The sequence below is a fragment of the Oncorhynchus kisutch genome, linkage group LG2, assembly GCF_002021735.2.
Source record: "Oncorhynchus kisutch isolate 150728-3 linkage group LG2, Okis_V2, whole genome shotgun sequence".
In the NCBI taxonomy this organism is placed as follows: domain Eukaryota; kingdom Metazoa; phylum Chordata; class Actinopteri; order Salmoniformes; family Salmonidae; genus Oncorhynchus; species Oncorhynchus kisutch.
Window position 1 is genome coordinate 37,140,187 of NC_034175.2, and position 17,542 is coordinate 37,157,728.

Genomic DNA, 17,542 nt, shown 5'->3' on the forward strand with positions numbered 1-17,542 from the left:
AAACAATTTCACATTTTGCTACATAAAACCAAATCCAGGATGTGAGTCACAAATGCAATCATCAAAGAGAGTGATACCTGTTCTGACTCTCTGTCAGTCACTCAGTCAGAATAGATCAATTGAAATGTGTCACGCTGACTAAAAATGCCAGGGCTGAATTTTTGTCCCAGTTCGCCCCTGGTTATAGATTACTTTTTTAGCACTGGAAATCTGATTAAAATCATAACATTTTGGGATTAAACACATAATCATATCACACTGTACACTTGCGACCGCCACTCCCCTCCCAGTTATCTCTGGCAAGTGCCGTGGCTGGTCTCACTGTCGAATCAGAGGTACGCAGCACTGAACGTTTAGGAAGCTACCATTGACGCTCGTCGGATCCATAAATGGACTGTGCACTGCTCGCAACATCACCAGGTCTAATGTGTCCTTCCCAAGCGACACCATCAAAAGAATGCGGCTGCTTACTTATACAACTTTGTTCTGGTTTATCCTCAAAGCAGGTATGTTACCCACGGGATTTGTTAACTGTAACGCTGCAAGACGTTTTGGAATGCAATGGATAGTCTACCTAAATTATGTGTAATACCAGACGATATGCGTCTAAATGGAGTAGGCATAGTATTAATAACGTGTTTTGTTTTACTAATTGTTTTAACGCTCTAACAATATCTGGAGAGGAAGATAAGCTCAGGGTGGGTCAGTGATTGCCAGTAGGTTACCCTGGTGCGCAAGCAATTTGGTTAATTTGAAAGGGGGGGGAGTTGATAACATTTTCGGTAGTTTTTACTTCTCTGTGATATTTCCTACTGCGTCTTTACGCACGGTTTGGCACTGTTGACGTGGGAACGCAAAATTATTATCTTTACACCAGTGTGTGGATGTCAAGAGAATGAGACAAGCCTGCTTACAGATGGAAACACTGTTCGAAATAATTTTGACAAAGGTGTGTATGCAACCGGTACCCGTTAGTGCGTATTGATGCCTATATTATCACACATTCCTCGTAGCCTACTACACTTACCCGTTTGAGAATACTTAATTTTTGGACTGTTTCGTTCCAGGACCTATTTGTCCGGATCCAGTACCTCTCATGGCATGAAAAATAATCATAAAAAATATATACATGTGAATATATAATAAAAGCGAACAAAGTTAATTTGAATTGCCTCTTAATTGGGTATCCTAAAGACCCCGAGTTGATTCGGGTTGGGTCGAATGCTCTTAAGGTTTGCGCAACATTGTAACCTACAGTGCATTCGGAAAGTACAGAACTTGAATCTCGTTCTGAGAGACACAGACGCGCTTCTCACACAGCCACGGCCATGCGTTGGTATCAAACATACTGTGCATTCGGAAAGTATTCAGACCCCTTTACTTTTTCCACATTTTGTTATGTTACAGCCTTATTCTAAAATGGATTAAATATTTTTTCCCCTCATCAGTTTACACACAATACTCCATGACAAAGCAAAAACAGATTTTTCGACATTTTTGAAGAAAAAAACTGGGGGAAAGAAACGAAAATATCATATTTACATAAGTATTCAGACTCTTAGTGGTCTCTTGAAGCACCTTTGGCAGCAATTACAGCATTGAGTCTTCTTGGGTATGACGCTACAAACTTGGCACACCAGTATTTGGGGAGTTTCCTCCCATTCTTCTCTGCAGATCCTCTGCAGATCCTCTCAAGCTCTGTGAGGTTGGATGGGGAGCGTCAACACACAGCTATTTTCAGTTATCTTCAGAGAAGTTCTTATCGGGTTCAAGTATGGGCTCTGGCTGGGCCACTCAAGGATATTCAGAGACTTGTCCCGAAGCCACCCCTGGGGTGTCTTGGCTGTGTGCTTAGGGTTGTTGGAAGGTGAACCTTCACCCCAGTCTGAGGTACTGAATGCTTTTCATCAAGGATCTCTCTGTACTTTGCTCCATTCATCTTTGCCTCGATCCTGAGTAGTCTCCCAGTCCCTGCCTCTGAAAAACATCCCCACAGCATGATGCTGCCACCACCATGCTTCAACATAGGGATGGTGCCAGGTTTCCTCCAGATGTGACGCTTGGCATTCAGGCCAAAGAGTTCAATCTTGATTTCATCAGACCAGAGAATCTTGTTTCTCACGGTCTGAGAGTCTTTAGATGCCTTTTGGCAAACTCCAAGTGGCTGTCATGTGCCTTTTACTGAGGAGTGGCTTCCGTCTGGCCACTCTACCATAAAGGCCTGATTGGTGGAGTACTGCAGAGATGGTTGTCCTTCTAGAAGGTTCTCCCGTCTCCACATAGGTACTCTGGAGGGAGCTCTGTCAGAGTGACCATCTGGTTCCTGGTCACCTCCATGACCAAGGCCCTTCTCCCACAATTTCTCAGTTTGACTGGGCGGCCAGCTCTAGGAAGAGTCTTGGTGGTTCTAAAAATCCTCCATTTAAGAATGATGGAGGCCAATGTTTTCTTTTGGGCACTTCAATGCTGCAGAAATCTTTTGGTACTCTTCCTCAGATATGTGCCTCGACACAATCCTGTCTCGGAGCTCTGTGGACAATTCCTTCGACCTCATTGCTTGGTTTTTGCTCTGACATACACTGTCAATTGTGGGACCTTATATAGTCAGGTATGTGCCATTCCAAATCATGTCCAATTAATTGAATTTTCCACAGGTGGACTCCAATCAAGTTGTAGAAACATCTTAAGGATGATCAATGGAAACAGGATGCACCTGCGCTCAATTTCAAGTCTCATTGCAAAGGGTCTGAATACTTATGTAAATAAGGTATTTCGGTTATTTATTTGAAATGAATTTGCAAAAATGTATAAAAATCTGTTTTCACTTTGTCATTATGGGGTATTGTGTGTAGATTGATGAGGAAATACAATAATTGGATCAATTTTAAAACAAGGCTGTAACGTTACAAAATCTGGAAAAGTCAAGGTGTCTGAATACTTTCCGAATGCACTATATGTTTGAGACCAACGTATGGCCGTGGCCGTATGAGAAGTGCGTCTGTGTCTCTTAGAACTGAAACGAGATTCACGCTCTATGATCTCTCTCCCTCGCTCTGCTCTGATAGACATGAATGAGCCGGCAACTCTCATCTCTCCAGCTTTGCACGTCATTATTTATTTCCTTATAGAACAACACAATCTCACACTCAATTCATTCAAATATGCACAGAAAGTATTTCAGCAGATGTTGTGCCTTTTTATGTGGTTTTGTGTCGCTTCATTCATGTGAAAATACACACATTTTTGTTCAACTTAATTTGTTGGAAAATACACACATTTTTGTGCGACTTCATTCATAGAAAAAAATCATTTTTTGGGGGGGCAAACTTTCGAAAAAATCTTTTGAAAGTTATTGGAGCAATGCAGTTTGGGCAATGGTGTTCTGCAATGGGTTTTTTGTGTCCCACATTTATTTATATAAAAAAAACGTGTTAACAACTCAATATTGTTAACAACCAGGTTGTCAACGAAATACTTATAATAAAATAGTAGCCTTACGTTTTTTTATTTATTATTCATGCCAATGCTGTTTTATGTGCTTGTTTTTTCTTAATACTTTTGGAAACTGGTGCTATGTCGGATTTATGAGGGTTGCCAAATTGGGGTTATAGCTGTATTTGTCCGGTTTTTTTCGTGGTATTGAGGAAGTTATTTGATTGGGGAAATGGGATACATTTCCATTATGGGAAATTAATTCATCATTAAATGTGGGGAAACAGAAGACCTGCAAAAATCTGTTTGGTTTAAATTCCCCTGGTGCAACTGCATGGTATTTGCAATGATCAATTAAGCCATATCAATGCAGTTAAACAGGTTAATGTAAAATAATGAATTATGTTTGCTTACACTAATGGCACTTCCAAGGCCGTTTCATGATGATTTTTACGGTCATGTCAATCATGTTATAGACTTAGGCTATTGTAACAAGGCATATGCCAACATTGCAGGCCTACTGCCTCTGTCCAGAGGCCTACTAGGTTTTCACGTCAATGGCTGTTAGAGCTCACTTTGCCATGTATGAGCCCTGGTTAGAGTCCCTGTTGCAATTTCTTCTGCTATATTGTTGGCAGTGTTGGGCTCACGTCCAGCTCACGTCTAGTTAAGTGATCTAGTGGTGGGAAGCATTCTGTTTTTCAACATTGTGTTGGGTGTAATTACATTGATATATCTAGTGAACAATGGATAAGCAACAATGGGAATGACTGATAGAAGTAGTCACTACAGGTATGATCAAGCCTTACATCAAAGTTGCCTGAAGCGGAATGGAAAGTGCTATGCCATTTATTCAGAAGAAAATCCTCTGTGACTAGACATTTACATAAGTTAACTTACCAGTGTGGACCCAAAACAAACTCATGATACACATTTGCAAACTTCCTGTTGAAAGTGTTATTACAACCATGGTGTTCTTTTGTTACTGAAGCTTCTCATCTAATAACCTGTCAATGATCCACATCATATGAGAAGACAAATAATGTAAGTGTGTTATGCAGCAAAACACAACTATCCTTTTTTTAGGATGCAAACCAGTAATATTAATCACTGTTGATCTAATGAGATGGATGAAGGATTTCTTATGGCCTAAAATTGAAGTCTTTCCCAGTCATGACGGATGAAACTATGGCCCTCTTGGTTCTCATTGGCAAAGACTGAACTCAAGTTAGTGGTTATATGTCAGACTCTCCTATAACACTTTACCCAAATGTTATACCCCAGAGTGATATAACTTGTAGTATTTTCAGTATTTTAGGGCTGTGAAACCCATAGACGAACGGCTTGAGACTGAGCATATCTCACTGGGAATTGCTGCTGACATTGAACATAGCTTAAGGTTAGGGTATTTAGTTAATTTCAGACTCTCCTATTCCACTATTCCCAACACATTATACCCCATATGTTGCAAATAAACCCTTTTTAAGCTGATATGACGTGTATCATTATTATAGGGCTGTGAAACCCGCAGCCGAATGGCTTCTGCCGTGACGTGACTACCATTAATGTGATGACGGCTATTTTATCAAATCTATTAACTACTTTAAATTATTACATGATTAAATTAATCACCTAACAATTAGCTCATTAGTAACTTGGGGCACCATGGAAAAAGTTTGCTTAATGAGTTACCATTTCCCGAATTAACTCAGGAATATATCAGAATATATCCGATATGCATCTTGGGGCGGCAGGGTAGCCTAGTGGGAATCCCCGAGCTGACAAGGTACAAATCTGTCGTTCTGCCCCTGAACAGGCAGTTAACCCACTGTTCCTAGACTGTCATTGAAAATAAGAATTTGTTCTTAACTGACTTGCCTAGTTAAATAAAGGTTAAAAATATATATAATAAAATATCGTTATCATACCAGTCATCCATTAATCATTATTTCTTCATATCAGTCTCATTCTGAACGTCGCAAAATTCTTGGATATCTGCACGAACCCTGGTCTAAATGATGATTCAGCGATACACAAATTGGCTTAATTATTTATTTACTAACTAACTAAATAATCACACAGAAATACATAAACACAAACATACATAAGTTGAATTGATTACTAACATAATGCAATGAAAAGTCCCTAGTGGACTAACCCGATATGACGGCTTGTTACACAATGAAAGGAATGGGAAAAGAAAGAGCGGGAGAGACAGAGAGTGGGCTGATTGTACATACATGTGGGAAATACGCTCATCATAAATATGGATATTTAGCACCCTAACAACCGCTCATTCGGATTTAGAAATGCAACACATATTTACGCTTGTAGGTCTTTGTCGTCTCTCTGTTGAAATCTCCCGTCCGTCTATGGCGAGTAGTTCGATTTAAGTCTCTGGTTGTGTAAGTCTCTGGTTGTCCACCAGAGGTCACATGTCCTCAGTTGTCGTAGGCTTTTTGTCTTTGAGTGTTCGTTAGACTGGATACATCAGAGAACACATGCGGGGTTCTTTGGGTCGAGTTTACTAGACTAAACTACTTAAACAGCTGCAGACTGAATGTTGCGATGTAGTCTTTATCTTCTTCACTCGAGAGTTTGAGTCTTACCATTTTTTGGTCTTGTGGTTCTAAACCATTTCAATGTGTAGCCACCACTCCATGCTTTCTGGTCTAATGTAAATGTTGATACCATTCATCTATGTACTCGCATTGAAGGGTGGTTCCATCACGTTGTAACAATGTCTGTGTTCACTTGAGTGTGGTTACTGACTTGGCAAAAGTTTATATAAAAACAATTATCTCATTTAGAAGGCTAAAATCACATTTCATCTTCTCACAAATAGTTTAATATTTACAACATTCAAATCTGATAACTGACGTATACATTTGTAGAATTAACATTTGTAGAGTTATTTAGTTATACCGTCCACAAAACAATCAACTTTTGAAAGGATTTATTGTTTGGGTCCTCACCAATCATTACAGACGTTTGGATTTGAAAACTAATGTTCCAATGCCCAATCTTTTGATGCTTGAAGTTTTGGCAAGATTCTCTCTCTACACACACATCAGATTCCTTTGTTCAATACTGCAGGAGGAGAGTTTATGACCATCAGTCATTAAAGTCATAAGGCCCCCCTTCCTCTCTGGAGGGAGAGAGGGGGTGGGGGGCTCTCTTTGATCCTCACCCAGGAGTGAAAGTCATGTCACTTCAGACTGAGCTTTTTTTTTTATTTAAATTTTTTGTTGTTGTGAATTTTACCCCATTTTCTCCCCAATTTCATGGTATCCAATTGTTTTAGTAGCTACTATCTTGTCTACAACTCCTGTACGGGCTCGGGAGAGACGAAGGTTGAAAGTCATGCGTCCTCCGATACACAACACAACCAAGCCAAGCCGCACTGCTTCTTAACACAGCGCCATCCAACCCGGAAGCCAGCCGCACCAATGTGTCGGAGGAAACACCGTGCACCTGGCAACCTTGGTTAGTGCGCACTGCGCCCGGCCCGCCACAGGAGTCGCTGGTGCGACAAGGATTTCCCTACCAGCCAAGCCCTAGTGTAATCTGGAAGGCGCTAGGCTAATTGTGTCTGGTGGAGTCTCTGGTGGAAGTCTCTGGTGGAACAGCTGGCACTGCAGTACAGCACCCTTAACCACTGCGCCACCTGGGAGGCTCCCTAGACTGAGCATTTCTTACCATTTATTTACGGAGAGCAATTTCCGTTTTATAACAGGTAGTGTCCATTTATTTACAGTAATGTGTTGATTAATTATTTCATTATCAAATCAAATCAAATCAAATTTATTTATATAGCCCTTTGTACATCAGCTGATATCTCAAAGTGCTGTACAGAAACCCAGCCTAAAACCCCAAACAGCAAGCAATGCAGGTGTAGAAGCACGGTGGCTAGGAAAAACTCCCTAGAAAGGCCAATACCTAGGAAGAAACCTAGAGAGGAACCAGGCTATGTGGGGTGGCCAGTCCTCTTCTGGCTGTGCCGGGTGGAGATTATAACAGAACATGGCCAAGATGTTCAAATGTTCATAAATGACCAGCATGGTCGAATAATAATAAGGCAGAACAGTTGAAACTGGAGCAGCAGCACAGTCAGGTGGAAGTTGAAACTGGAACAGCAGCATGGCCAGGTGGACTGGGGACAGCAAGGAGTCATCATGTCAGGTAGTCCTGGGGCATGGTCCTAGGGCTCAGGTCCTCCGAGAGAGAGAAAGAAAGAGAGAAGGAGAGAATTAGAGAACGCACACTTAGATTCACACAGGACACCGTATAGGACAGGAGAAGTACTCCAGATATAACAAACTGACCCCAGCCCCCCGACACATAAACTACTGCAGCATAAATACTGGAGGCTGAGACAGGAGGGGTCAGGAGACACTGTGGCCCCATCCGAGGACACCCCCGGACAGGGCCAAACAGGAAGGATATAACCCCACCCACTTTGCCAAAGCACAGCCCCCACACCACTAGAGGGATATCTTCAACCACCAACTTACCATCCTGAGACAAGGCTGAGTATAGCCCACAAAGATCTCCGCCACGGCACAACCCAAGGGGGGGGGGGCGCCAACCCAGACAGGATGACCACAACAGTGAATCAACCCACTCAGGTGACGCACCCCCTCCAGGGACGGCATGAGAGAGCCCCAGCAAGCCAGTGACTCAGCCCCTGTAATAGGGTTAGAGGCAGAGAATCCCAGTGGAAAGAGGGGAACCGGCCAGGCAGAGACAGCAAGGGCGGTTCGTTGCTCCAGAGCCTTTCCGTTCACCTTCCCACTCCTGGGCCAGACTACACTCAATCATATGACCCACTGAAGAGATGAGTCTTCAGTAAAGACTTAAAGGTTGAGACCGAGTTTGCGTCTCTGACATGGGTAGGCAGACCGTTCCATAAAAATGGAGCTCTATAGGAGAAAGCCCTGCCTCCAGCTGTTTGCTTAGAAATTCTAGGGACAATTAGGAGGCCTGCGTCTTGTGACCGTAGCGTACGTGTAGGTATGTACGGCAGGACCAAATCAGAGAGATAGGTAGGAGCAAGCCCATGTAATGCTTTGTAGGTTAGCAGTAAAACCTTGAAATCAGCCCTTGCTTTGACAGAAAGCCAGTGTAGAGAGGCTAGCACTGGAGTAATATGATCAAATTTTTTGGTTCTAGTCAGGATTCTAGCAGCCGTATTTAGCACTAACTGAAGTTTATTTAGTGCTTTATCCGGGTAGCCAGAAAATAGAGCATTGCAGTAGTCTAACCTAGAAGTGACATGGATTAATTTTTCTGCATCATTTTTGGACAGAAAGTTTCTGATTTTTGCAATGTTACGTAGATGGAAAAAAGCTGTCCTCAAAATGGTCTTGATATGTTCTTCAAAAGAGAGATCAGGGTCCAGAGTAAATCACATTTATTTATATAGCCCTTCGTACATCAGCTGATATCTCAAAGTGCTGTACAGAAACCCAGCCTAAAACCCCAAACAGCAAGCAATGCATGTGTAGAAGCACGGTGGCTAGGAAAAACTCCCTAGAAAGGCCAATACCTAGGAAGAAACCTAGAGAGGAACCAGGCTATGTGGGGTGGCCAGTCCTCTTCTGGCTGTGCCGGGTGGAGATTATAACAGAACATGGCCAAGATGTTCAAATGTTCATAAATGACCAGCATGGTCGAATAATAATAAGGCAGAACAGTTGAAACTGGAGCAGCAGCAGAGTAACGCCGAGGTCCTTCACAGTTTTATTTGAGACGACTGTACAACCATTAAGATTAATTGTCAGATTCAACAGAAGATCTCTTTGTTTCTTGGGACCTAGAACAAGCATCTCTGTTTTGTCCAAGTTTAATAGTAGAAAGTTTGCAGCCATCCACTTCCTTATGTCTGAAACACATGCTTCTAGCGAGGGCAATTTTGGGGCTTATGTCAGTGAAAACATGGAATATGTATAAAAATGGCATATATATCAAAAGCTAATTCAAGCAGAGATTTACAACTACTTAACCATGTTAATTACTATTGAAACATGCAAACTACAAACATTTAACTAGTTAAAGATAATGAATACATGACAACTACATACAAATATTTAATTACAGATAATTCATACAAAGTCAAGAGTTGGTTATAACATCAGTACAAACAAAGTGAGTGTGTGTGTGTGTATTATGGTTTGTATTATAATTTCCCATAATGAAAATGTATCCCCCTTCCCCAATTAATTAGCTTCATCGATACCACAAAAAAAATAACAGAAACGTCTGTATTTATTCTCCAATCTGGCAACTCTCACAAAACTCCACATAGCCTTGTATAAAATGCATTATGAAAGAAATGGTGTGATGTACACAATAAAGTGGAGCCTTGTATTAAATGCATTATGAAAAAAAAATTGTAATGTAGGCTCCACGAAATATGAAATGCGCTATGAAGAAAATAATGTAGGCCTACTGTTCACTACACACAAAAAGGGGTTGCACCAGTATCCCAAAGTATTAATAAGTGAAAACAAGCATAGAAAACAGTATTGGCATTAATAAAAAAATGTTTTAAAAAGCAACAACAAAAGGCTGCTATTATATTATGATTATTTTGGTGACAACCAGGTTGATCAAAAATATTGGGTTGTTGACACGTTTTTTTAAAAATAAATAAGTGAGACACAAAAAAAGGCAGTGTGGAACACCATTGCCCATCATGCATTGCTCTAATCATTTTTTAAAATTGTCCCGAAGTTTGCCCCCCAAAAATGTATTTTCTTACGAATGAAGTCGCTCAAAAATGTGTTTCTTTTCACACTAATTAAGCTACACAAAAATGCACAAAAATTAACGAAATCTGCAAAAATACTTTTTGTACATATTTGCATGACTTGAGTGTGAAACTGTTGTGTGTGCGAAGGGTTCTGGAGGCGCTGCAGCACCCCTGATAAATTGAAATACATTTGCCAAATGTATAGAGTTACTGCTGTCTGTTCAGAAATAAATGAAATTATTTATAATAGATTACTACACCACGAGAAAGCATATGATTTAGCCACAGACCATCAGCTTCTTAACATTTTTTGGGCCTAGCTGCAGAGTGTACACCAGTGAAGTGAACAAACAGCATGCATACAAAACAGGCCTTTAGCAATATTTCAAATACAATCGCTGGAAAACACAGGTTGGAAAGCAAATGGCTCCTGCTGAAAAGAGATGTCTCTAATCTATCTGCTGTAGGCTACCAAAATATTTGATCAACTTTCAAATAGGCCTATTGTTTTATAAAGTAAAAGGAGAGAGAGCGAGAGAGAGGCTTTTAGCACGAGCACATCAGCCATCACCAGCGAGTGAGCTGCGCATCATTGAGTGAGTCAGTAAAGATGGAAAGCATTTTTAGGACTATAATTTCCTCCTGATATTGTAGGCTACATTGTGTGTCTGCACACACCTAGGCCTAGGCTATTGATGGATTCAACACAAGGCCAATTGTATTGATGTCAGTGTCAAGTAGCCTGTCATTTCCATCATTTGTGTGGTATTATGGTGCTTTCATGACAACTGGGAACTCTGGAAAAAAGTAGGTTGAATCATGACATCAGTGATCTTCATGTTAGAAAGTCGGAGCTCTAGAAAGAGGCCTGAGCTCTCGACTTGGAATTCTGTGTTGGATGACCGTTCAAAACGACTTTTTTCCCCAGAGTTCTCAGTTGTCTTGAATGCACTGAAGTCAGAAGTCAGAGATTTCCCAGTTACGAGTTCCCATGTTTTGAACAAGTCATTAAAAAAGATTATGCCAACGTCTCCAGTAATGTAAAATTATGTAGAATTGCATGAAATGCATTTATAAAAAGCCACATTTTCCCCAAACTGTTGACCACTAAAAATATTCTCCATGTGTGCAACTTCTGCAAATGCCTCTACTCTACTGCTCTATGCCACTACGCAAATGCAATGATATGCATGCAATGCTTTACTATAAAGGTGATTTTTTTTTCTCATGCGTTCCGGTACCTCAGAGCTCCCTATTTCACAACACTACCGTGCTTACATTTTGCTCAGGCACCTCCCGATTTACAAATGATGCACTGGGAATATATTATGTTTGGTAGTCTCATTCTATTGCTTAACATTGAATGACATCAACATAATTTGTTTTGCTCACGTAATAGAGGGAGTTTAATGCTAATAGAGCTCTCCTGTGCTGCATATCAAATGTTTCTCTCTGCCTGCCAAGAATGTCGTTTTTGATGTATCCCTGAAACCTGGTTTGACTGAATTAGTGTAACTTTCCCCTGGGTACCTGGAAAAAATGCCCATGTACCCTGGCATGGCAATTTCCCAACTGTCTGCCCTTATTAACAGTTTAAGATGTATGATTACCAAAGCAGAACTCCAGAAAATGAGTGACATTTGGATGGGGCATACTGTTGCACACTGGATGATGGAGCAGTGCTCATTGTGCAGTCAACTTGTTCCCTTTACATTTTTATTTGAAACCCAGTCACTACTCAACTGTAGGTGGATGAAGTTGCTTGCTGTGGTCATAGTTGGTAGATAAGGTGAATAAGCTACATTTAGGTGAATAAGCTACATTTAGGTGAATAAGCTACATTTAGGTGAATAAGCTACATTTACATAATTTTTCAGGTCCATTTTCAAGTTGAATAAGGTCTGACAGGGCTTTCTGATGCTCGTGTGATTTGTTGGGGGACACAATGGCCTGTTAAGAAAAAATGTCCGAAATCTGATGTTCTGTCAGGGGAGCACACTCTCCAACAAGCACAATGCATCAGGTGAATGTTTCACGTCTGCTGATGTCAAGTTATAGGGTTTTGTTGAATTACAATACATATTTTATGATTATACTGTATGACTTAGCCACAGTAATTGCAGCTGGAGTTGTAACAGGAATCTTGTCATATTAGCCGATATCAAAATATTTTCAGAGGAAAAAAAGGTGAAATGTGCCAAAGTGCAGGATTGGACTATAGTTGCAGAAGTAGTGAAAAAATAAGGCTGAGTTCCACATGAGTTATATAGTTTGGACATGTCTGCACAGATATTTGTGAACTGTTTCATAGTTTGACCATACCATGCCATACTGTATGTGTTCTTTGCACAGTATATTTCGTTGTCTATGGGCATACTAATGTCTCACTTTATACCTTTGTATTGAATTGTAATGGATTTTGAGTTCTTAAAAAAAAAACTTGATTCATACAGGTAAGTCAATTAGGAACAGATTTGCAATGGAAAACCTGTGTTTCTCACGTATGTTGCAGGGCTGGCACTGCAGATCCAGTGTTATCAGTGTGAAGAGGTCACTCACAATGACTGCTCCACACCCGAGTTCATCGTCAACTGCACTGTCAACGTGCAGGACATGTGTCAGAAGGAGGTACTGGTGAAGGAAGATGGTAAGCCACATATGATATGAACTTACTTGACTTCAACCCTTCTACTCTGTGAGAAGCATACAGTAGGCCAATCGAGCCAAGAAAGGTGTGTTTTGGGTTGTTTGGTCTTGACGATTGCGTCGATCTTTCCGCAAGGTGCCTTCTATCTGTAACGTGTACAAACATAATACATAAATGGTTGGAGATTCGCTCTGTGAGTTTGAAAAAGACCTGAATGCATTCAAATAAACATGAAGGACTTTACCCCACTTGGCAAAGACATCAGTTAAACGTCTAGTTTTGAGTTACATTGGTTGAGATGTCAACTAACATGAATTCAACCAAAAATGTCACCCTGTCAATGAATATAGGTAAACAATTGGGTGAAAAATGACTAAATTCCCTTCTGTTGATTACTCATAGAAAATCCAGTCAGTTTTCCACGTTCATTGAACTTAAATCACATTGAATTCTTTGGAAATTATGTGAAAACAACAATGATTCAACAAATTTGGACTCTGTGGGTCTGGCATCAATCTATCCACCTGAGCTCCTAGATAGCCTGCTAAACTTCTATAGTTTGCTGACTTCACAGATCTTGGATCAACATAGCTTGAATTAGCCCATGTTTAGTCAATGGTTCTGATGACAGGCAAAATTCCTGCAGTGCACCCCCCTTCGTTAGAGGACAAAAGTAACTTCGTTTTTACATTTTTGTTGTTACTGTTTTTTTGTTACACATACAGCACCAGTGAAAAGTTTGGTCACACCTACTCACTCAAGGGTTTTTCTTTATTATGACTATTTTCTACATTGTTAGAATAATAGTGAAGACATAAAAACAATTAAATTACACATATGGAATCATGTAGTAACCTAAACAAATCAAAGTATATGTTACATTTTAGATTCTTTAAAGTAGCAACCCTTTGCTTTGATGACAGCTTTGGACACTCTTGGCATTCAATCAACCAGCTTCACCTGGAATGCTTTTTCAACAGTCTTGAAGGAGTTCCCACATATGCTGAGCACTTGTTGGCTGCTTTTCCTTCACTCTGCGGTCCAACTCATCCCAAACCATCTCAATGGGGTTGAGGTCGGGTGATTTTGGAGGCCAGGTCATCTGATGCAGCACTCCATCACTCTCCTTCTTGGTCAAGTACCCCTTACACAGCCTGGAGGTGTGTTGGGTCATTGTCCTGTTGAAAAACATATTATAGTTCCACTAAGCGCAAACCAGATGGGATGGCGTATCACTGCAGAATACTGTAGTAGGCATGCTGGTTAACTGTAATTTGAATTCGAAATAAATCACAGACAGTGTCACACGCAAAGCATCCCCACACCATCACACCTCCTCCTCCATGCTTCATGTTGGGAACCACACATGCGGCGATCATCCATTCACCTACTCTGCATTTCACCAATTTTGGTTGGAACCAAAATCTCAAATTTGGACTCATCAGACCAAAGGACAGATTCCCAGCAGTCTAATGTCGATTGCTCATGTTTCTTGGACCAAGCAAGTCTATTCTTCTTATTGGTGTCCTTTAGTAGTGGTTTCTTTGCAGTAATTCGACCATGAAGGCCTGATTCACGTAGTCTCTTCTAAACAGTTGATGTTGAGATGTGTCTGTTACTTGAACTCTGTGAGAAGCATTTATTTGGGCTGCAATTTCCGAGGCTGGGAACTCTAATGAACTTATCCTCTGCAGCAGAGGTAACTCTAGGTCTTCCTTTCCTGTGGCAGTCCTCATGAGAGCCAGCTGTATCATAGCGCTTGATGGTTATTGCGACTGCACTTGAAGAAACTTTCAAAGTTCTTGAAATGTTCCATATTGACTGACCTTCTTGTCTTAAGGTAATGATGGACTGTAATTTTTCTTTGCTAATTTGAGCTGTTCTTGCCATAATATGGACTTGGTCTTTTACCAAATAGGGCTATTTTCTGTATACTTGTCACAACACAACTGATTGGCTCAAACGCATCAAAAAGGAAATCAATTCCAAAAATGAACTTTTATCAAGGCACACCTGTTATTTGAAATGCATTCCAGGTGACTACCTCATGAGGATGGTTGAGAGAATGCCGACTGTGCAAAGCTGTAATCAAGGCAAAAGGTGGCTACTTTGAAGATATAAAATACATTTAGATTTGTTTAACACTTTTTTGGTTACTACTTGTCCTCTTGCTCAGTTTTGCACGCTCCACTCATCTTTCTATTCTGGTTTGAGCCACTCCTCTTTCTATTTTGGTTAGAGCCAGTTGTGCGTATGGAACATTTCTGGGATGCCTTATTTCAGCTCATGAAACATGGGACCAACACTTTACTTGTTGTGTTTATATTTTTGTTAAGTATATATTACATGTACTAACAATAGTCTAGTCTAAACAATCAACCATCATATTGGCTGCCTCATACCATTACTGGTTTACAGGAGTAGCTTGTATTTCAAAGAATTTCCCCTAAGCTGTCGGCCGAGTGCGATGCGACTGAATACCATAGTGACAATTACTGCCAGTAATTCATTTTATCACATGGCTGCAGCTGTAATGGGCTATATTTTCAACTCATTATGCACAATGTATAAGCCTGATTGTCCATAATCAATGAACCATAACTTTGAAATCTTACATTGGGCTTTACACATAACCACCTAAATGGAAGAGAAGAATTGACAGAAAAAGAAGGGAAGAAGGGCCCAAGGCTGATGTGCATCAAAAACAGTAGGCCTGCGTATTTCTGTTGTTGTTCATATAGGTCCTAGCCTGTCATTTCTTCATGAAGGCCTACTGAAAACGTGGGTGAGCTGAAATGCACTTATATTTGCCCTTACATAAGGACTCTACTTCCAATCCATCAGTGTCCCATTTGCCTATTCATTCGATGAACATCTGTTGTGAGTTGCAGACATAAGCAATCGCTTATAGTAGTAGCCTAATCAATAACTTCTAACACAATATCACAACTAAAAATACAATTCTCTTTCATTACACAATATATGCCAAATAGCTGACTGGCCCCATACAGTTGAAGTCGGAAGTTTACATACACCTTAGCCAAATACATTTAAACTCGGCCTGTATGTAAACTTCCGACTTCAACTGTATATCAATAGACTATACAGACAATGACTATATTTGCTGTATTGTCATCCGCATCAATAGCCAGCCTACTGATTTGCCCCTTCTGATAGCGCCCTTAATGAAGTGGCATTCAGTACTATATCATTTAAGTGCGTTTTCATCCAGACAAAAAAAATGTCGTAATAATTATAATAATAATTGTCACTCGTGGACGATTATGGTTTCACATATCCACAGTTTACCAAACTGTATTGATTTAGAGCGAGAAGGGGTGGGAACAGCCCCTAAGAGCGCAGAGAGAGAGAGAGAGAGAGAGAGTTTGAGTTTTTATAAAACCTTTATTTTTTACTCAAGTGTTAACATAAATAATGACACACTGCCTTTTCAGAAATGAAACAACAAATGTAATTCTAAACAAAAATAAATACATAGCATATACATTCAACTTATTTCATCAGCAAAAAATAATTCCCCCTCCTCTACAAAACAAAGCGCTCCTTCGTAGGCCCACTTCTCCTCAAATAATAGGAGATCTTTTACAGCTGAAAAGAACTCAATCTACTTTTATTCTTGCTTTCACTAATCCTTTAAAAACACATCTTACATCCTGCCCATATCCCGTTTCTATCTTATGTTTCCTACTCAGAAAAATTGAGATCTTAGCTTGTCCCAAAATTAAATTTAACATTTGACATTTTCTTTTCTGTTGTTTACTATATTGAAACCCCAAAATAAAAACAGTGTTATTGAAAAACTCCCCTACAGCTTTAAACAAAGATTCCAGCATTTCCAATAGAGGTTTTATCCTCTCACACTCCATAAAACTGTGAAAAATGGTTTCTCTTATATTACAAAAAGGACATCCATCTCTAACATCTGAGTTAATACAAAAGCAGTTGATGAGTTTATACAAAAGCATTAACTGCAATGATGCCATGTAAAACCCTCCATTGCATATGACCAGTACCCTTTTGTAACGGTGGCTTGTACAGTGCTCTCCATGCTGGCTTTACCTTGTCATCAATGCCCAATTTTACCCTCCATGGTGTGTCTTTTCTATTTTTCAATTTATCTTTATTCAACACCTTGACACACCCCCTATACAAGTCCTTCCCATTCACCTCATCCAAACCCACCTCCTCCAACCCTCTCAAATCCAGCAATAACGCCTTTCTTTCTGACTCTGGGATATTCGGTGTAATCCCTAGTCTTGGAAATGAGACGTCTTCATCTTGTACCTTCTTCTTGTGGCTACTAAGCATACCCCATTCTTCCGCTGACAGAGCCTTCCTACAGCTCCCCAGCATTTGTCCGACAATCCTTTCTGACCTCATCCCCAAATGTTCTGCCACCCGTCTTCCATCCATTAAGGCGGGCCCAGCCATGGCCATTAACTGTTTTAAGGTGATGATTTTCCCCTTCACCAGAATCTTGGAGAAATGTGGAACAGCTGCAGTTGTACAATCCAGTCTTGCCCCATACACCAGAGGTTCCTCCAACAGCCAATGCACTGACTCCGCTGAAGTTCGTCTGGACACCTTCATTATGCTCCACACTCTGAGAAGGCCTCTGTAAAACGGAGGTACTCCCTCCCTAGAAATCTGGCTACTATCAACCAGAAATAAAGCCTTCTTTAAACCTA

At 40.5% G+C, this 17,542-nt stretch overlaps 1 protein-coding gene across 1 annotated transcript in view; it reads left to right on the plus strand.

The window, feature by feature from the left end:
- The first annotated feature begins 312 nt into the window (after positions 1-312).
- The window catches only part of LOC109902346 (ly6/PLAUR domain-containing protein 1-like), a 47,662-nt gene continuing 30,432 nt past the window's right edge, over positions 313-17,542 (plus strand). Inside the window, exons 1-2 of the mRNA XM_020498633.2 lie at positions 313-506; positions 12,699-12,833. Coding sequence (XP_020354222.1) covers positions 458-506; positions 12,699-12,833 — 184 coding nt within the window. The 5' untranslated portion in view covers positions 313-457. The remainder of the gene's footprint in view (positions 507-12,698; positions 12,834-17,542) is intronic.